Source organism: Poecilia formosa, unplaced genomic scaffold, assembly GCF_000485575.1.
Source record: "Poecilia formosa unplaced genomic scaffold, Poecilia_formosa-5.1.2 Scaffold4, whole genome shotgun sequence".
NCBI classification, from domain to species: domain Eukaryota; kingdom Metazoa; phylum Chordata; class Actinopteri; order Cyprinodontiformes; family Poeciliidae; genus Poecilia; species Poecilia formosa.
Window position 1 is genome coordinate 4,149,753 of NW_006799943.1, and position 21,624 is coordinate 4,171,376.

Consider the following 21,624-nt stretch of genomic DNA (forward strand, 5'->3'; position numbering starts at 1 on the left):
TGTGAGTGTGCATAGAATGTATCATTAACCACTGGACAAGATTTCCACCCACAAAGAGAATGTTACCCTTCAGGATGTCTAAAGTCAGGTAGTTTATGTTCTTGTTCAGTAAGACTATTATCCAATTGCAAACCTTCCACATGTGAACACATGTGGGTAAATATGCCACATATGACATATTTTCCCACAGATGATTTACTTATCAAACTTTTTCTGTCCAATTTGTGAAACTTGGGGAACTTTACATAAAGTTCCCCAAGTTCCCAACGTTTGTCGTTAATACAGACTACAGCCTGCTCACGTAGAACACAATAGAAAGTTAAACCTCAGATTTGGAGCATCTTTCCATATTTGTTTAATGTAGTTTTAAACATGATAACACAAATGGTTATGTTTTTCCAAGAAATGTTTTAGTTTTAGATGAGAGAAGTGATGAAATACCATAAACAGGTTAACTCAGCTCAGTGACGTATCAGTAATATCAAAACTACAAAATGGTTACTGTTTGAGTCCATTTTCCTATAAATGTTTATGTATTCTAAAAAATAAAAAGTATTTACATCACACTTAAAGTTTGTTAAAGGTTTATAGTTATTCATAATTTTTTTGGGGTTGAGACGTTGCATGTTTGGACGTTTATTCCCTCTGGTTTTGGATGCTGTGCAGGTGAAAGGATTTTTTTTTTTTGTAAACTTTTGGACAGTTATTATGATGCATAACTTTGGCAACAACATTATTTTTGCAACTGGTTAGCATATCTGAGCTATGATCCCAAATCCCACATTTTGGGGGAAGAAAATCTGGCAAGCCGCAAACTCAGATTAGAGTACAAATTTAAATGTAAGCAAGTGTTTGTCTAGCTTGTGTCATAAAATTCATTTAAAAGACGGACAAGGACTGGTGGTCTGTTCAGGAGTCACATTTGCTCCTGTCTATAGAACATATTTTCTCTTATCATTTCTATTCCACTGGGTTCATGGAGGCTTGACATTTGGAGCAGCAGTGATTCACTTGGAAGTGTAGCCATTTGGCAGGTTGAGAGTTTAATTTCAGGTTCTCCCACCACATGCTAAATTGTCTTTGGGCATTGCACTGATCCCAAATATACTCTTATCCACTTTTGGAGGAAATGTATGAGAATTGTATTTTTTTTAAAAGTGCTTCAAGTTGTGCAGAATGACTAGGCCAGCATATTAAAAGTGAATGTCTAGTGACTTGTGTGTTTTTTAGTAACACTGGATTATTCTGGCTTCCCTTTTTTTATATATAAAACTGATTTTTTTTGTTCTCCAACTAATATGGCAAAGCTCTTTGTCTCTAAATGAATTGTATTGATTTTACTGATATAAAGTTCTGAGCGGAGTTGGCCTGTTTATGTTGGCTAACATTAGCTAGCTAGATTCTAAAGCTAACATAGAACCAGGGTTTCTATTTGCACACGATGGCATTTAGGATGAGGTTCCCAACATATTAGCATATTACACATAACCAGAAAGTGAGATGACACTTACCAGTTATAGCAGTATTCATTATGAGTATAAAAACTTAAACAGCAGAGTGGTCCACATAATAAAGTAATCCAAATCCCTTTTGGACTAATGCTAACATTGTCCTTGCTAACTCAGGTGTTATATCTGACTAAAAGTGACTCTGAAAAATGTCCTCTGAGAGTCTTATGAATAAATATGTGTGTGAATCTTTTGAAACGCCTTACTAATATTGAATATGAAACTTTTTCTACATGGCTAGCTATTTGGCTGAAAAACTGATGAAGCGGTTGGAAAAAAAAATAATCTGTTAACCTATGACCCCTCAAAAATCACTAAAACTTAGTTTGTGGAACACTTAAATTAAGGAATGTGCCTTGGTGCGAATGTATCTAGAAGGGATTTTATTTTTGAATTAATTTCAACACCTTCAAGTTTCAAATGCCTCATATTTTTCCCATTACATTTGGTATCTATCTGCACAGTTTCAGAGCTAGACAGATGGGTACATTAGGCATCACAAGCCTATCTCAAAAGATTTTTTTGGCGAACTTTGATTGGTCATTTTTCCATTTGCTTTCTGAAAAGGTCACACTCTGAGGCTTAACCATATCTTTCTGAAGCTTCGGAACTGGCTCTAACCTGAAATAACGAAACTGTTGGACCATGGGCGGCGTTAGCTGACATTTTTACATTGACATTCAAAAAGAAGAAAACCGCATAAAAAAAACTCCTATATAGCTGGCTGGTGTCGGTGTGGAACATTATTATTATTTTACTTTGTGCATTTTTATCCTGGTATCTGTCCTCTCGCCTGCCAACATGACAATAAAACTCTCCCCAGCACGACGTTCATTACAGAATACAATGTTTTCACAGTGGAAGTGAATCCTCAGATTGGCACGGCACTTAGAGTCGTGAGTCATACGGAGGCGACTCGGGCGGGAGAGCAAATGAGAAGTGATATGAGGGAATGCTGTCGCAAGTAGGCTCTCTCAAGTGTGGAAGGTTTTAAATGGAGCATACAGAGTCGGATTAACCCTAAAAAAAATAATAAATCACAACGAACAAAAAAGAAATATGCTGGATTTTTGTGGAGAGGAAAAATTTAATTACAGATGGGGAAATATTATTTATTTAAAGTACAGTTAGGACAAAAAAATATTCATAGCCGTGGCAGATTTGCATGTAGAAATTTCATTTAAACAAGAAATGTATCTTTCTCTCTCAAAAAAAGAAAAACAATGCAAAAATACAAATACAATGCATCCAATTTAAGCATCTGCCATCCCCAGTCTGACTTATTGTCTAAATCAGCTAGTGGGATGAATAATTGTAGACTTAACTGTAACGAGAGGTCGTAAAATATCACAGACAAGCACATGTGAGACAAAAGAATTGATGCATTTGTTTTTACTTATTTACTAAAATAAGGCTATTCCTGTCATGTTCTGAAAGAATCCACAGCAAAATCCAAACATGAAATAAAATCCATTACAAATGTATGTTGGATGTCATTTTTGAGATGCACAATATTCTGTTAGTCACTTTAAAGATAATACATTTAAAGAGACTTTTGACATAATTAAGCAAAAAATGTAAATTAATATTGAGCATTTTTAAGTAGTTCTGTTTCTTTGCTATATAAGCTTGTTTTATTTATTTCAACTGAAGTGAACTTAAAACGTGCTAAACAGTCACTTTTAAAACGGTACAAGCTAACAGTGTACACCTAATATTTTTAAGAGTAAATTTTTGTCATCTTCATACTTAAAAATATTCCACAACCTTTCAAAATAATGACATGCTTTATTACGCCACGTGGTTTGCAGGTAAGCTATTCAGCGCCGCTTTTGAAAAGAAACAAAGCTGCTCTTTTACCATGCCAACCAACTATTTTAGGCATTTTAAGATACTAAAATTAAGAGCAAAAGCTTAGCCAAGACCGATTCATTTCTCTCTCTCTCTCTCTAAAAAACAGATAATATCTCCCTTCCTGTTCTCATTATAACAGGGATATTCAAGGGAGCTAGAGAACATCGAGTCCTCAGAGTTAGCAACACAGTGTTATCGGCAGAGTGTTAGCAGCAGAATATTAGCAGAGGGAAAAAACACCTAAGTGAAAAGGATGTAAGTGAGTTTGAAGTGAACTGTGATGACTGGGTCAGAGGGTGTCCATAACTGCAGCTGCTGGGTGCAGGAGTGGTAAGTGGCCATTAAAAAAAAAAAAAGTTCATGGAAGAGGAAACCACATCGTGTGGTCCAGGTTAACAGAGAACCTACTGTAGCTGAAGATGTGGAATTACTAATTACTTGGGTAACTTGGCAGTTTTTTGTAGTTACTATGTGTAATATTAACCAGAACTCTAGCAGAAATATCCTATATGACCACTAGCTTGCTAGCAAGCTAGCAGCTACTTTGTATTAACCTGAAACTAAATCTGCTGCAGCATTTTGAATATGTGACGAGTCCCTGTGTACGCAGTTCACTGACCTCTCTGCTGAAAGAACCCAGCTCTGTCCAGCTCCGAGTTTTTTCCCCTTTCAGTGTTTTCCTTCCATTCCACTTGTAGATTTTCTTTAGATTATGTCAACCTTTGGAGCCCCGTGAGGAATTCCCAGCCTTCACCCAGGTCCCACATCGAGAGGGGGCAGGGGCGGGGTGGGGGGGATTATCTGCTTAATGTTTTTGTTTGTTTAAGAGGAAACTTAAAATTCCACCAGGGACTTTATTCCCTGAGGGCCCCTCAAGCCGCTGTTGCTGAAACATTCTAAGAAAAGCCGAAGTAATCACAAAAAACAACATTTATCCACACAGTCGACGCGCACTCACTCACTGATGCACAAACACGCCAGCTAGACCATGAGCTGCGTTTTAATTGCAGAGACAAGAACATCGACCCGTCCATTACAATCGTTGATCACATTATAATATACCATATGGGACAATAAAGAGTCACAAATAAACATTGGCTTTTTGACAAACATAAGCAATGTAAGCTGGGTATATAATATTAACAAAAAGATATCCAACAGTTCTCTGTTACGGTTACATTGCCAACCTGTCTGTAGAGTACAAAGACCTTTGGTCGGTTAGTTGTTTGTTTTTTTGTTTTTTTTGTTTTTTGAGGAAAAAACGCTCTGCAATGCCGTCATCACATGAGTTTTAGACAGTATGAAGTGTCAAGGCACATAGAAAAAAGTAACAGCACGATTAAAAAGTACATATCCACAGCTGTACACCACTGGAAACAAACACTTTGGAGCCACTCGCTTGATACTGAAGGTTGTTGTTTTAACAGCTACAAGATTGTACCAGTTCTAAAATGAGAGGCAATGGCTCAAGTGACAGGTCAGGACGTTTGAGGTGGAGTTGTGTTTAAAACGGTAAAAGCCATTAACATCTTTCCTGCAGTACAAAAAATAAATACTTGAGTCTTCATTTAGTACAAATCCAAATTCTTTGGTTCCAGAGGCTGAAGCTAAAAGGATATAAATCTACCTTCTCCGATCTCAAAAACAACAAATATCGTTCCTGTGAACACCATGTTTTGTGAATTGTGATGTCTGCGATGGAAAGTTGTTTCAGCAACAACTGCCAAATTTTATTTTCATGGGAAAAGGATCTTGGAGGACGTTCACCTCCGATGACCTTCCTGTGTGAAACACTTAAAAACATGCAAATCATTCAGTCCAGTCTGACACAGAAATAAAGCAAAAGAATATTACTGTTACACTGTTGATATAATAATGTAATTAAAGGCTGTTTGTTTTGACCTGAAACACTTGGAATGGTCCGCTTTCAGTATTTATTTCAGACAGGCGGATTATTGGTGGTGCACAGCATCCAACCTCCATTTCCTGTGGTAAAAATCAACTTCTCTGTAGATAGAATTTGCCTCTACCGCTTTGGCCCTGTTTTACACTGGACTAGCCGTTAGCTTTAGCCTCCGCAATCAACTAATCTGGGTTTACATGAAGAAGCCAAGAAATTCTGTTCTATTACAGGATAGATTTTAAGAGTCCAAATGTCCTGAACTACCCTTTTACAGAACTTCACACTTTCTGAGAGAGAATCCCTGTTGAAGGGTAACATGTGTAACTCTGCTCTCAGTTACAGACGGTAGCGATAACCAGCCTTTCCTCCATGCAAGATCAAGCAGATGATAGGACAAATAACACAGTTTATACTGAACGGTGCATCCTCTGGAGTGCACGTAATAGCCCTTCACAAATTAACTTATGTTCACCTGGGGAAAACCTCTGCTCATCTGTACAATATACATTTGCAGGACATAAATCTGGACAAATCTTTTTTTTTTCTTTTTTTTTTTTTAAACAATTGGTGATTGTGTATCTATCTCAGTCAAAACTTGTGGTGAATCCTAACCTACATGATCCTAATAGTATTCCTACAGAACATAATGTTGAGGGTGGGGAAAAAAAGTTTTGGTTTCACAACATGATAAAGAAAGCAGCTAGTAAAGACTTTCCCATTGGAGCCATTGGTGCTTTTAGCGCTACATTTGCGCTGGCTTTGGCACAAACTCTTTTTTTATCAACATCTGTTAGATACCTACAGGCTCCATTTTTATACATTATCTACATGGCGGGTAGAGATGTATGAATCAGATCCTTTTTTTTTCACCTGCATGATTAATTCTTCACACGGTGAATAGTGTTTAAGGTCACCTCATCAGTTGTACTTACAAATGAAAGAAGAAGCCAAGTACAGTACTGTAACACTGAGGAAGCTAAAATACTGACTGTAAGATAAACTGAAAGAAAACCAGAGTTCATCAGTGCAGAAAAATATATAAAAAAAACCTTAACAAAAAAGAAACATGTTTAATTACTGATTGTGGGTATTCATAACTTTCCATCACCTTCACTGGGATTTTACTCAGCAGAAAAACACAAAACCTTCACACAAAACAATGTTATGACTTAAAATCTGAATTGTGATGTGAATTTCTGTTCAGCCCCCTTCACTCTGTTGCCTCCGAGGAAAAGCCAGGGTAAATTTATAAAGCAACATTCAAAACTCTGAACATCCCACAGATTAATGTTCAAAAATGGAAAGAGAATGACACAACTGCCAACCTTCAATGATGTGGCTTTTCTTCAACAATTTGCCCTTCATGAAGGAATTTCCATTCCTCCATAAATGCCATACCTGCATGAATTTACTTAGTTATATAAAACATACATTACTACAGTTTTTGCTGATAACCAGATGCTGCATTTAGCAGAAGTTGTTTGAATATATCATATATAACTGAAAGACATGTAGGTATTTGGTATGTATGTTACGGAAATTAGGCATTATTAGATGGCTAGAGAGGAATATTATTGTTTGTGTAAAATTTGCATCATTAGGCATTAGTGCACCACATTAGACAAAATAAAACCTGAAGCGGTATGAAACAAATTTGGGGTTACAGTTTGCCCTAAGCCTTGTATGGGACATTTTAAAAAAAAGTTTATTCTGGTCAGATGAGGTCAAAATGTAACTTCTTGAACAACATGCCAGCATCATGATGTGGTGAGATTTTTTTTTGGTTGATAGAAAGATTGATGGTAAAAGACTTGAGATAGATACAAAGGTACAAACATACATTCAGAGGTACTTTGGACTGGTTTAGGTATTCTATTCTAGTACATTAATATGAATACATTATTGTATTAGAATAGTCAAGTCAAAGTCAATAGCTGAATTTAATTCAAAATCTGTGGCAGATTTACATTTGATTTGACTGAGCTAGAGCTGTTTCTCAAATAATGATATATATATATATATATAATAATTTGAGATTGGAGCTGTCAATCCAGAAAAGGTGCTTATGCTCAGTACCTCTACAAGGAGGGTTGAGTAAAAATGCACACCACACTTTTCAGATTTTTATTTGTGAAAAGAAACCAACAAAAAGGGAAAATCAACACTTTCCTTCCATGTGGTACTTTCTGTTGGTTTATCACAGAAATCCCCATTAATATTATTAGGTTTGTTGGTGTAATGTAAAAAAAAAGAAAGAAAAGAAAATTAGAGAGAATTAATGAATATAAATTCAGAAAGAAACATATCTGTGCTTCTTATATGTTCTGATTATGCAGTTCGATGGTTTCTGAGAGAATTCATTTGCGTAGCATATGGTTACAACTTTGTTGCTGTTGGCTTCTGAGATATCTGACAAATCTCCCAGCCACCCAGTTGTGACACCATCATTGAGGTGCTTTTGAGAAGCGTCTCCATCCTAACGATTGGGGAAAAAAATAAAATAAATCACCCTGCATGTGTGTGCTTGGTTCGTGGACTCATTCTGTCAACATGAATGAAGCGATAAACAACAAAGAATTTCAATTATTTTTTTTATCTTTCGATGAATCTTCCCCTGCTGAGCAGATATAATTTTGCCAGCTACATTTGTGGCTCTATTAAAACTTGATTATTTTAGGGAAAGGACTGACAACTGTTACGGATGTAGTCCAAATTAACAATTAAGAGGATCGCTCCCGGTAAAAAGCGACTTAAAAAAAATCCAGAAAAAGGTTCCGGTCCTTGTTATGTAATCTCAGCCCAGTTCTGTATAAAGTAGGCTGTGCAGAGTACCAAAAAAAAACAAAAAAAAAAACTGTGTGCTTTTATGCACATCTTTTTCTGTAAGGTTGTAATCACGTAGTAATCCAGTTATTTTTAGCTAAAATTAAAAATGTGTCAAATTTAAGCAGCCGTGAGTCAAGATTTATGGATGAAACGTCTCGACTTCAACATGACAATGGGAAAAAATATGATGCATAGCAGATTCTGGTATCGTGTAAAATTTTAGCTTTGCTCGTTAGCTGTAAACCTAACCAGGCTAAGAAGTTGTCTAATTTTTGTTCTGAGCTCACTGCTAACACTCACAAATGCACTAGCATTCTTTAGCATATATGCTAAGTCTAATACACAAACCCTAAGATGTCCCAAACAGTGGCGCAAACTGTTATTATACTGTGCAGAATGAGATGCATAGGAAATAAAACTAAGGCAAATGTCAAAATGACAAGCTGAATTTAGTTTTCTGGGCTTACACATAGGCCAGCTGAATGCCAGTATGTGATAGGAATCCTTCACCCTTTTTAATCAAAAGTAAATTTAAATTAAGGTGTTCAACTATTTGGACCACACAGGACTCATATGACAATGAGTTTGTAAAAATTCCCTTCCTTCCCAGAGAGAAGGAAGGCTAATAGCTAGTCAAATGGGTTTCCCATTTTAAAAACGAGTCTAGACACTGAAAATGTCTACATTTACGGAATACAAATCTGTAAACAGATTAATAATCTAGACTTTTGCAATTATGCAGTTAAGTTTGTCGCTGTTTTCTCATCTAAGTGAGTTTTGTGGAGCTACAGTTAGTTTAGTAGCACAAATGTTTCATAATCTGTTGACAGAGCTAAAGATTAGGGTGATTTCAAGGAGGCCTTCCAGCCTCAAAGACTTGGTGCTCAACACTAAATAAATATACCAGGAAGAAAATAACACTAAAGATGTAAAAAAGCAGTTACAAGAAGGGTTTCACTGCACTTATGTAATTAAAGTGTTTTATGTTTATTCATTAGTAATAATTATTTTTATCTTTTGAGAGACGCCTGTGTCATTTCCTGTCAGAAACAGACTTGACTGAATTAATAAATAAAAAGCAGTATAAATAATTTTGGAATAAACTGTAACTCTACACAATCATTGGTTCCCTCTGGAACCAAAGACCCAATTCCAGCTAACAACAGTCCAAACAACTAGTATATACAAAACAAACCTTGACTTGGGGGCACTTGTGTAATTATAGCTACACATTAGAACCACGTTCTAGAACGTGGTTCTAGAACGTGGTTCTAATGAGATGCATACTGTAGAATCAACCGGAACCACCATGACTAAAATCAGCTGATGTAGAGAGAACCACCTTCTGTTTTAAAGGAGTCTCTGATCGTTGATACTGTGACAAACTTCTGCAACAGAAACCATTTATGTTTTGATTTTTAGTACAAGACACTAATATTGAATTTATTGGCGAAAAGTGAAGCTATAACTGACATCCTATGGATATAACTTTTGCATCTGCTTTTCTTGCTTCGGATTAAGTGGCATATAATTTTTAAGTGCACATATTGTTTTCCACTGTATTAAATTTATTCACATTTCTTTCTGCTCATTTCCAATTAGGCATCCAACCATGCTCACGATTGCATATTCATGTTTGAGTGTGACACAGTTTCTGTAGGATCAGTCCTTCTCATCGTCACCTTGAATGAGGTGACGATGAGAAGTAATCCTGAAAAAAAAAAAAATCCTTTTTTTTTCAGGATTACAGCTCAGTTCTGCTCACCTCTGGCCGTTTTGGATGACTCATTCCAATTTTGTAGAAATTCTCTCATTCGCACTCTTTCTCTTGTTGAGGGTATTGTTTACCCCAAGGGTAATGTATGCAAATATTTTTCTGGGTTTTGTGACAAATGAAAACCAGAATAACGAGACTAATGAGGTGCAATAGAGGAAACTGGGTATGGAGGCAATGCTAATCACCAGACAGGCAGCACGCAGACTGTACAGGTGCAATTGAATAATTCCAAATACTAAAATGTTAATGCCAATTTAAGAAAGTCAAATACATTACATTAAACTCAAAGTGCTAAAAAAACAACTCAAGTCAAGTTTGATTCTGGTAATTTGGTTGATTATGGCTTATAGCTGATGAAAACTCAATATGAGACCAACAGGAAAATAATCTTTACCAAAGTAACGTGGCGCAAACGCCTTCACAGTTGTGTGAAAGACAGCTGACTTAACTGTTGTGAAGCTGAAAGTCATCAATGCCCTCTACAGGGACTGTACGCATGAAAAGGTAAATAACCTGGCAGAGTATTCTAAACAAGCATGTCAATGGCATTTCGAAGTGGAGAGGAAATCTGCAGAACAGACAGATGTACTTGCTGCCTTTAAAGGACTGTAAAGCAAAGCTTAAAGACATTTGTGGATGGATTCAGAGCTTCAAGAGCCGAGACACAAGGATGTACCTAGGATATGGAGTACAACTCATATCTCTCATGTCAAATCAATCCTGAACCACACAAATCAGATGGTTCTAGTGATCCAAATCAGTGATCCAAAGTTGTCTTTGTGGAGGAAAGGAAATTTTAGAGTGAAGAGGCACAGAATCCAAGTAGCTTCAGGTTCAGTGTGAAGGTCCACATTCAGGGATGATTTGCATGTCATTCGCTTTTGTTGACCCAAAACCTTTTATCAAGTGAAAAATCTGCAATTTGCTTGTAGATTATAAGGTGTTTAATGCTTCCATCCATTGGCAAGTGTATGGAAATTCTCATTCCATTCTCCAGAAGGATAAAAGTACCAATACCAGATTGACTGACAATGGGATCACTGTGCTTGACTGGACAGCAAACTCACCTGCCCTTAACCCTACAGAATCGAAATGAGAGACACCAGAACAGCACAATGCAGATAAGCCTAAGGTCACGAAGGGTGCATTCACATTAGACCTGTTTAGTCCATCTTACTCAAACTCTAGTTTGTTTGCCAAGAAAATCCGGTTGGTTCGTGGAGGTGTGAATGTGCAATCAAACTCTGAGGTGGACTTATGGTCCGTCTTAAAACCTAGGTCTCTGTTTGGTTGTAATAAACTCCAGTGTGAAATGAATGCATATGTGAACAGGAGGCCTCTCCAAAAGCAGGAAGTTAACCATAGGACATTCTGCGTATATGCAACCAAAACAAATGCATCAGTCTCTAGAGCTAGCAGAACAAATGGCTCGTGATTTTTTTATGCCAAAGACAAAAGAGAAATCCTACAACTGCTAAAATCTCCATTTTTATTTACAATTTGTGAAGGGAGAAGTTGTGCTAAGAACCTCTCAAAAACCTCTTAAGAGTTTTTTTTTTCTTTTTGTCATTTCCTTTAGTGGTTCTTGGTGCAATGCACAGGCAAGAGGGGGAACAGGTTCCTCAAAGGGGTTTGGCTGGTTTGAGTGTGGTATGAAAGCGAACCACAACAGAAGAAAATGTAATAAATGTCATTTTTAGGTCCCATATCAAATAGAGCCCACCTTCCATCAGTGTGAAAACACCCTTAAGGCGGCCCAGCCTTTCTTAAGACCTAAAAGGAGCCATAGGTTGATTTCTGCCTTACCATGATATACTGATGCAGTAATTCATTCAGAGGAGCCCCTTTCCCTAAATTACTTATGGTTTTATATAATATCTCTAATATTTATTTTTTGAACAACTAAATTTGGGGTTTTCTTTAGCTGTAAGCCATAAATCATCAAAACTGATCAATTTATATATGGATTTGACTTTTTACTTTGGAATAAATTAACTTTCCAGTAATATTTTAATGTACTGAAATGAATGTGTGTTTATAGTGTTTATATATATATATATATATATGTGTGTGTGTGTATGTATATGTGTTGCATAATGCTTGTTCTTCGCACTTATTCAAGTGTGAAGAACTTGAATAAGTGTTTTTTATCCAGCCTTACTCACTCACCCACATATTCAAGGACCTTACTTTCTGCTATTCTCTTTGATTCATACATCCCACCACAGCCTTTTTAAACTTTATCTTCGTCACGCACGTATTTCTCCCTTTTTCCTACTCTCCGTGTGTTTCATTGTTTCTCTCCCCCTTGTTCAGATGCGTGACGCATTTTTCAGCCTTCTGGGAAATTTGGACACCCTCTCACCCTCTCATACCAAAGCAAACGGGAATCAGAGGGTCACGTTTTACCACGAATCAGCGCGCTTGTCGAAATGTACAAATAGATATAGGGCCCTTTGCAGTGATGACTCCTGTAAAAGTCAGGATCAAGTAGACCTGTACTGTACATATCACCGACTTCAGTTGGCAAGAATATGTAGAAGTTTGCCTTGCCATTAAAATCCATTTAATTCTTGGACACACATGAAGCAATAATTTCACTTTGTTGCAAAGTTTCCTCGAAATCTGTTTGCTATGTACAAAGTCAAGTTGTTTTGGAGAAGCAAGGTTAGACTGCCTGCGGAAATGATTTCCCATCCTTGATCATTAATCTGAGATGTTGAATTGGTGCTTACGAGTTGCCGCTACTCCTTCCGTGAAGTTAAAAGCCAGACAAACGAGAACAGAATCCGTCAGAAGATAAAAGGATACCTCTTTGTTCCCCCTTTCAGTTCTAAACAACCAAACTAATACGCTGACATGAGTAAAATATACAGTAACACTTGTTGTCTGTGGGCGGCGGTTTCAGTCTCTTGCAACTAAAAGGCTACAGAAAATAGAAGTATTCCTTTGTTGTTTCCGTCTTTGCGAAGGTGATTTCAGTAGAGGTTGTCGATCTAATTCGGACTACTCTCCAGCCAATACAGGGCAATGTTGCTCTTGTATTTCTTCACTCCATGTCTGCAGCGGTCTATCTCATCTTACTATTTGCTTGGATCTCTGAAGAGTGAAACTGACAGGCACCACAAGCACTCTTATTTCAAACAAAATAAATCTCTCATACTTGCGGTCGAATTGAAGGTAAACAGGTTGCCTCATTTACCCCATCGTCAGGAGTCTATAAATGGAGCCAATGCACTTTCTGTGAACTCTACGAACCCCTCAAGAAACTGTTTATTTTTCTGTTAGACTTTGCTCATGTGTCCATGAGCTGCCGTTACATCATTGTCATGGCCTTGCAATTTGAACAGGCAGCAGCCCGTTGCTTTCTTCGCCTCTTTGGATGTCGTCGCCGCTCCCTTGCCAATCAGATGCTCGTCTGCAGCTCACCGTTGAGCAGGGCGGAGTTATGGGTCTCCAGGTTGGCATTGATGAGCATGGCTTCGTTAACCATCCGGCTCCGGTCCGCCCGGCTGTCGCTGCGCTCTATCTCGTCCAGGCCTGCCACCTTCTTCAGGCACAGAACATTCTGAAAGCTCTTCTTGAAGTTGTCGGACAGGAAGGCGTACAGGATGGGGTTGGCGCAGCTGTTGGCGTAGCCCAGCGCCACCACAAAGTCGAACGAAGTCTTCACCGCCGAGGTGGGCGTTATGGAGCTGGTGACGGAGGTGACGTTGAAAATGTAGAAAGGTAGCCAGCAGAGGACGAACACCACCACCACAATGGACACCATCCGCGTCACCTTGCGCTCGGAACGCTTTCGCTTGGAGGAACACACTCGTATTCCGGATGATTTCACCTGGTGAAGAGAACGGAAAGTAGTTTAAGGCATCCAAAATACAAAGCAAATCCACCGACGGAAACATTAATTAAATTCAAAAATACTTTATTGATCCCAAAAAGAAATTAACTGTTGCTGTAGCTCATATTAATTCAGCATTCTTCTTTAAAGAGTTATTGTAGCTGATAAGGTCAGGATATTGTGTAAAATAGCAACAAATACGGCGTCTTGCGAAAATAAAAAAGTTGAATGTATTTTGGTGGGATGTAATGTTTATATGGGTTTTTTATAAAACATATTTATCCTGCTTCACAATTATCAGCTGCATTTGCATTGGTCTATTACACAAAATCCCACAAAAATACTTTATGGTCAGGTGTGTGACAATATCAAACAATTATTCAATGGATTTGAATACTTTGAGAAACTTCTGTATAAAAATGAATTAACCTATCATTTAAGACCTAAAGCAAATTAAAACTGCTACAAAAACAACACATTAATGCATTTTCTATTAAAGCGCCTAATTTTGAAATAGAAAAGTTAGGATTTCTCGACATTCATTCATCTTGGTTAGATTTGATTTTATGGCACCAGTTTATGGATAAAGTTATTTTAGCGGCACTCACAGTCCAAAAAAACCAAACACTTCCAGTTTAAATCCTCTTGGAACATCCAGTCCAATACAGTCCCTCTGAATTCTGCTCAATCAGTCCTATTGTCTGGCTCAACTAAAGTAGTCATAAAAAACCATTTTGTGGGAATATAATTTTAAAATGCTGAAAAAGAAGACTCCTCTAGAAAAGATTTTTTTTCCTTTTTCTAAGGCATTGGACACAGCTTTTTTTTTTACAACCTCAATCTTTTTGTATAACATATCAAAGATATGTTATCAAGGATATGTTCTACAATTACAAAATGTACTGAAAGAACAAATGAGCAATATGAAAACAAAGATTTCCCTTCTTAAATTGTTCCCTATCCTGCTTGGTCAGAAATGAACTGGAAACATCTATGTTAGCTAGCTAGTATCCAATGAAGTTGTGAAATTGATTGGTTAAGATTTTCACTGTTGAGAAAATACAAATAAAAAAAATCAGCAAATATTCTAGTCCAGTTTAAGCACAAGTAAACATTTACTGTTCAGACAAATATGATCTGATTCCCGATCATAGAGGGCTCTGGACTATTTGCAGTTGATTGACTCTCAGAAAACCACTGATAACAGCTAGTTGTTTAATAACCAGTGATCATGATAATTTGGATTTCACTCCCTTTATGTTATGTTATTTTCATTATTAAAATATTTTTGCACAGTTGCTTGTGCAAATTTAGCTAGCAGCTAAAATTTAGCTAGCAGCTAAATATAGTCTTAAAAACTACATGAACTGGATGGTTGAAACATCACATTGTTCTGGTTCGAAGTTTTCCATTCTAGAACTCTTTTGGCATCGTTCTTTGTCCAGTTTAAGTAGAAGTAAGCAGAAAACAATTGACAGTTTTGCTAATTTGCCACGCTAATTCCATATGAACTGGTTTCAGAGAGAAATGTTGAGTCTTCGAGAAATTTTTGCGCCGTTTTTGTCCAGCTTGTTTTGTCCAGAACAAAAAACAAATTAAATCTTAGAACAAGCAGCACACTTGCACTGTCGGTGCCTCACCTTGATTATTATGAGCAGGTAGCACAGACATATCACTGCTAGGGGCATGAAAAATCCAATGGAGAAGGTGTAGAAAATGAAGATCTTGTAGTAGAGGTCCTGGGGCTCCGGCCACACTATCCCGCACACTGGCAGTTGGTTCAGGCCGCTGAAGATCATAGTTGGCAGGTTGACTATCAGTGAGATGCCCCACACTGTGACGTTGATTAGTTTGGCAATACGGGGCTTCCGCCATTTGGTGGACCGAATGGGGTGAACCACGGCCAGGTACCGATCAATGCTCATCACCATGAGACAGAAGATGCTGGTGAACTGATTGAGAGAATCTGGTGGAGGAACGAGAAGAGGCTCATCAGAGGAAAGTTAGATGTCCCACAGAAGGTAATAAAAAAGATATGTAAAATTAAAATTGATATCTCAACCATGCTCATTGACAAATGTCTATGACAAATGGACTATTGACAAATGTCAATAGTCCAATATAGGATTATCCTATATTGACATTATAGGATAGTCTATTACAACTATCCTAAAACCATTTTATAGTTCATTTTTACATCTATTATCTTAGCTATTTATCATCTAGTTTTCCATTGTCCTAGTTATGAAATAATTTTTCCTTGATCTTGAAAATTGAGGTATTTGATAGTAAACAGAACTTGTAAAGACAAGATACTAATGCCCTGAAAGCACTGTAAGAATAGAGCAATTAGCTTATTCTTAGGGGGTATTGACGCTAAAGTTAGCATCTACTTGGTAGATTCTGATTGGTGGTAAATTAGGGTTCACTTTTAAAGTCCGCTTTCAAGGTTTTGTGGGAGTCTGGACACCATTTAATCCTGTCCTAAAAATTTAACGGTCTAATTCTACATTAAACAGGAGAAATAAAAGAATTTCTCAAATATGCATGAAAGAATCAAGGCAACGAATGCTGCAGCTATATTTTTGATGAGGGAATAACATAACATTATGAAAAGCTAAAAAAAAAAAAAAGAATTTTAAATAATACTTCCCCTTTCAATAATTCATTCAAGATATTGGAAACTTGTATTTAACATTTTATGCAAGAGTTGATATGAAAAGCTGCTATAGACAAGGGGCTATGATTAAAATGTCAACACCTGCTTTGCTAAAATAATAAAACCTTTTCATAACTCATAGGACAACATTCTCCAACAGATTCTGCAGCACAGAAACATAATTGTTAGCTCTGGCTAAATGGATTGACACTTAGTTTGTTTTATAGCGACTATGCCAGATAACGACTCCAGGATAATTTCTCAGTTGGGAAACCTAAAAGTCCTCCTTCATCCATTAAAAGCCGCTGCTACTGTCCACAATGACTCATCAGCCTTCTGCTTTCCACCCACCTACGGTCATGATCACCCGGCACAGAGCCTCTCCAAAGGGCCAGCGGACCAGCGCCAGCTGCAGAGCGATGAACGGCAGGCTCATCATGCACAGGACGTCCGCCACCGCCAGGTTCAGGATGTAGATGTTGGTTACAGTCTTCATCTTGGCGTAGCGTAGGATCACATAGATCACCAAGGTGTTGCCGCATAGTCCCACGGCACACACCATGAAGTGGATGAAGGTGAGGACAACCGAGCTGGTCTTGTCCTGATGGAGCTCTCTGGTGTCCGAGAAGTTGCCGCTCAGGTCCGAGTCATTCTCCTGGTTATAGGTGTCGTACAGGAGGGGCTCGGGGATGGTGATGTTGGGGGACGGTGGGATGTAGGGCCACACATCCAAGGCCATGACTCAAAGACTTGAATCAGAAGGTCTTATGGGTTTAAGATAAAGTTGGTATGAAAGATGGGAGTCATAAAACGAGGATGGTAATGGGTTTTATTTCACTGCCTCAAAGCACTGATTTCACTGAATAATAATAAGGTTAAAAGGATTCATTAAGGTTTTAAGCTGGGGGGAAAAAACAGCAGCCAAGGGAAGAGGCAAGTGGAAACTTTGTAGTCTCAGGGTTTGGGGATCTGGGGACTGGGATGACTGGGGACTTTTATGTTCAAGGAGCCACAGTGATCACATTCCAGCGGTACAGAGGAAGTAAAACAGAGCAAAGTCAATCTATGGAGAGAGAAAAGCAATAAAAAACATTAACAGTATATATCCTTTGACCAGTAATAATGAGACTTATGCAATAACCATGGCAACAGTTACAGCGTGACATTACAAAACTGACTGCGCACGTTCACCCTTAGTAACATTTAATGTGTCCCTTCTCGATATTGTGCGTCTATAAGTTCAGTTTGTTTTCTTCCATCATCTGTAATCGCAGCTTTCTTGTGACTCCCAGCAAGCTTTTGGCAGACAGTCGCATAAACAAGACGACGGGCCATTCCGGTTTTCATAAGACGAGCAGTAAAAATAACTTTTGGCCATTTTCTTCTGCATTTGAGATGCACAGTGGGGGAGTGAAAACATGAGGGGTGGTGGAAAGCACTTTGGGGTTTGTAACAGAACAGCCACAAGGACACAGACTGAACAACATCCTGAATAAGCACACAGGATTGTTTTTTTTTTGTTTTTTCTTAGTGGCACGTACACATTTTTTGCTCAGTCCCATTGGGCTTTCTATTTTCCTCTCACTTTCTAGCACAGACCTCATATTGAGTATTCCGCCTCGTTTGTGTGTATATGTATTCGATCGTGTGTTGGTGTGTGTGTGTTCTGCCTCCTGCGCGGATGCATACATTCATACGTTCGCCTGAGCAAAAGAGAACGATGAGGGCACCGCGCTGCCAGAGTCGAATGTTTATTCAATTGATCTCTGGGACAAACAGCTCTGACACTGTGGCAGGATCACTCACTCTCCACCCCCCCTGCGGTGACAGCGACTGTCTCGACGGGGACAGACTACATGAGCTCAGCTCTCAGAGTTGATTTTTTTGGAGTAATGGTTTTTATGTCTGAAACGATCAGAGTAAAGATTAAAAACAAATTATGAGGATTTAACAAAAAAAAACTTTTTCTTTAATGTTAGGAAGAGTAATTTATTCATCGTATCTAAAAAACTAAAGTGGTACAAAAACTAGAGTGTGTGCCAGAAAACTGCCCCTTCTTTTTCCATTTTGGCATATTAATACAGATAAATGTAGTCGAGAAGCTAGAAATTCAGTCATTTTCATTCCAATTCGCACTTTGCACATAAGGTATGGCTGTCACATGGCAATGTGATGTCACTGCTTTGATTTTAAACAGAAACACTACAGTTGTTCCTAGAAAAAAAAAAAACTACAGTTGTTCCTACTGCTGCTGAAATAATCAAATTTATTAATTCAGTTATGATAATCCTAACATTATTAAGTATAACAGTAAACATCAAAAGTGGGGTAGTTTTCTAGTACTTATTACGAAAAAATTTTATTCCTTTTTGCCATTTTGCTTTTACAGTATAACCCTGTGAGTGTAACAAGCTAATATTAGCTTAGCAACTAGCCTGAAGTCAACTGCTTTACAGAGGAGCCACTGATAGGTTGACCAGAATAGTTTTAAAATGGCATCTTAATACGAGTCAGGACGATTTTTTCCTTAATTTTGGGAGCTTTGTGATTGGCCCATACTTCCATGTGAAGCTGATCTTATCTACATTGTCAATGCTCTAAAAATCAAACCTTGTCCCTTTTTGCTCTGCTGTGAGAGAGGTTTGTCCAGGTCATGTCTGCACATTCACAGTCTGACCCGGTCACCCCACTGTGACCGGGTCAGCAACTTTCTTGCGACGTTTCAGGCAAAAACATCAGTATGACCCAAAATCTCCATCAGCAGCTCAGGGTTTTTAGAAATCGGTAATCAATGATCGGCCAGAAAACTGCAATCGGTGCACCCCTAGCTCCAAAGCATAGTTTAATATTGAACAAGGGACAACCATCAGTCATATAAAGGCTTTAAAAGATATGTCGTTGTTTGGTTAATCTATATGAAGTGTTTTATGTATATTTCCATTCAGCCAGGTTTGAACTAATCACTGTGTAGCAACAAGTGGGGGAGGGGGGAGTGGCGTTACTCTGTGCTCCATACAGCCAGAGAAACCTGCTGTCAGCCCAGCGCTCAGTCCGTTGTCTCATTCAAAGGATTTTGAACAGTTTTAAAAACACACTTACTGAAACCGCGCCGCAACCAAACCGCTGCTTCACAATCAAGTTAAATCTACAATCAGCTGTAGATTGAACTGCACAAAGCAAAGATTCAGAGCAGCATTAGAATCCAAAAGTCCACACTATTTTCCTAATTAAAAACTGAAAAGAAAAAAAAAAAACAGTGAAGCTAAGGTGAATTTCTTTTTCCTCTGAAAATGTCCCTGCCAATTTGACTGTGACATCTGTGAATGCTGTGGGGAAAAGCAGTGGGGGTCAGAAATGATTCAGGGGATGAAAACACCAAGAAGAGGGGGGGATAGTTTCTCAATTCAAATATATTATATATTACTCTTTTTGAAAGCCGCTGTGGTTAAGTTTCAAGAAGGGAATTGCATTCGTTTCCCTACAGATACCGGAGAGCTCGATATGACGGATGTCTGGGAGGATGAAGGAGTGAGTCAGAAGCAGGACAGGTTTACTTTCTGGAAAGGAGCGATGATTACTTTCCTAGCGGTTCAATTCAATTTGGCGCAATCTGTTGCTTTCATTACAAAGGACAAGTTATTATTTTTGTTCTGGCTGCAAATAGAAGGTCTAATAGTGAGCTTGCTCTGTACTCTGTGTCTGAAACGATGAGGATGAGGAGGAAGCAGCATGCACAGCTCGGCTTGTTACAGCCTCAGTTAACCTGGAGGAAGTGAAACACGTCCAGCTCAATGGGACGTTTCAAAGAGAAGCAACGTGGAAAAACTGGTCATCCTTCATTTTCAGCTAACAAGACAGTAGCAATACAATCTTTAATTTCAAAGTATTCCTTTAAATAGCATGACACTTGTATTTGGAGTAAAATATATATATATACATATATATATCATGCATCTGGTAGTTTTTCTTCTTGTTTTGTTGCCGTTGTTTTCTTACCAAGAAAAAAAAGAAGCAAAACTTCACATGTAAAGCTTTCACAGTGAAATTCCAGTATTCACGTGAGTGCCAAAAACTACATGAGAGATTACATTGTTGTTTAATGAGTTGAGCCTAAATGGATCAAGAGCGCAGCGTCCAAAATGTCAGTCCTTTTTATTTTTTATTTTTTATTTTTTTGACTTACATTTAAATCAGAAAGCTCCATCGTCACTGTGTCGCGTCCGGGTTGTCCCACGGTAGAGCACGCCGAGTCCCGCTGCTCCCAAACGGGGCTCCGACCCGCCGGAAAGCCGCATCCCTCCAGCCTCTCCATCCACCTGCTTCCCCGCACTGTTACGCACGGCGCGTTCAGCTGCTTCTCCCAGAGCCGCCGTTCACACTACATCTCTCAAGTCATTTTTGTTTGATTTATTTTTTCGTTTTGTTTATACATTGATCTCCCCCCCCTCCCCAAAAAAAAAAAAAAAAAAAGTCCCGATCTAGGAGGTTGAAATCGTGAAGCAACGCCGGTTGTGGGAGGAAAGAGGGGGGCAAAAAGGGAACCGTGCGCTCGGTGTGCGCGACGATAAGTCCTGGCACCGGAACCACCGCGAAGAGTGAAGAGAAGCGGCGGGACGCAGAGAGAGAGGAGGAGAGGAGTGAGAGGAGAGGGGGGCGGTTGATGATGGTCGGAGGACAGATTATTGGGAACACCGAACGCGTCACCGTTTTTGCGTCGGTGTGTGCGGTATTTTGCTGATTTGAGTCATGAATTGACTCCCCCCCCCGCCGCCTTTGGCTTCTTTGAAACTACTGGTTTTGTACGTTTAAAGTGGTTCTCTGCACCAATATCTCAGAGATTTTTTTTTGAAAAAAAGAAAAACGACAGAGATACCAGAATTTCAATGAATCGGGATGTTATAAAAAAAAACAAACATTTTTCTTCTCAGAAAGTGAAACATTTTTTTNAGTCATGAATTGGCTTTCCCCCCGCCGCCTTTGGCTTCTTTGAAACTACTGGTTTTGTACGTTTAAAGTGGTTCTCTGCACCAATATCTCAGAGAGATATCTCACAATATCTCACAGAGATTTTTTTGAAAAAAAGAAAAACGGCAGAGATACCAGAATTTCAACGAATCGGGATGTTATAAAAAAACAAAAACATTTTTCTTCTCAGAAAGTGAAACATTTTTGATTATGGTTACTTATGGCTGATGAAAATGTACAAATAAGCCCCCCCCCCCACCCACACACACATACAGGATCAACTGGAATTTA

The 21,624-nt window shown here is 38.4% G+C and overlaps 2 protein-coding genes across 3 annotated transcripts in view; one reads left to right on the forward strand and one right to left on the reverse strand.

Annotated features, from left to right (window-relative positions):
- Positions 1–21,624, forward strand: part of LOC103143857 (homeodomain-interacting protein kinase 2-like) — a 77,054-nt gene that overhangs the window by 12,588 nt on the left and 42,842 nt on the right. The gene's annotated exons all lie outside the window — the stretch shown is intronic.
- Positions 4,347–21,075, reverse strand: sstr2a (somatostatin receptor 2a). The gene is made up of 4 exons (XM_007560610.2): positions 20,552–21,075; positions 16,720–17,431; positions 15,350–15,675; positions 4,347–13,706 (listed from the first exon to the last, which is right to left on the reverse strand). Exons 2-4 carry the CDS (start codon positions 17,105–17,107, stop codon positions 13,275–13,277), a joined length of 1,146 nt encoding a protein of 381 aa, XP_007560672.1. The 5' UTR covers positions 17,108–17,431; positions 20,552–21,075; the 3' UTR covers positions 4,347–13,274.

Bases quoted from the DNA above. Each gene is read 5' to 3' on its own strand.
- sstr2a (XM_007560610.2), bottom strand. From the start codon at position 17,107: ATGGCCTTGGATGTGTGGCCCTACATCCCACCGTCCCCCAACATCACC. The intron at 15,676-16,719 runs GTGGGTGGAAAG...TTCCTCCACCAG, and splicing joins CCGGGTGATCATGACCGTAG to ATTCTCTCAATCAGTTCACC. The intron at 13,707-15,349 runs GTGAGGCACCGA...TCTCTTCACCAG, and splicing joins ACCTGCTCATAATAATCAAG to GTGAAATCATCCGGAATACG.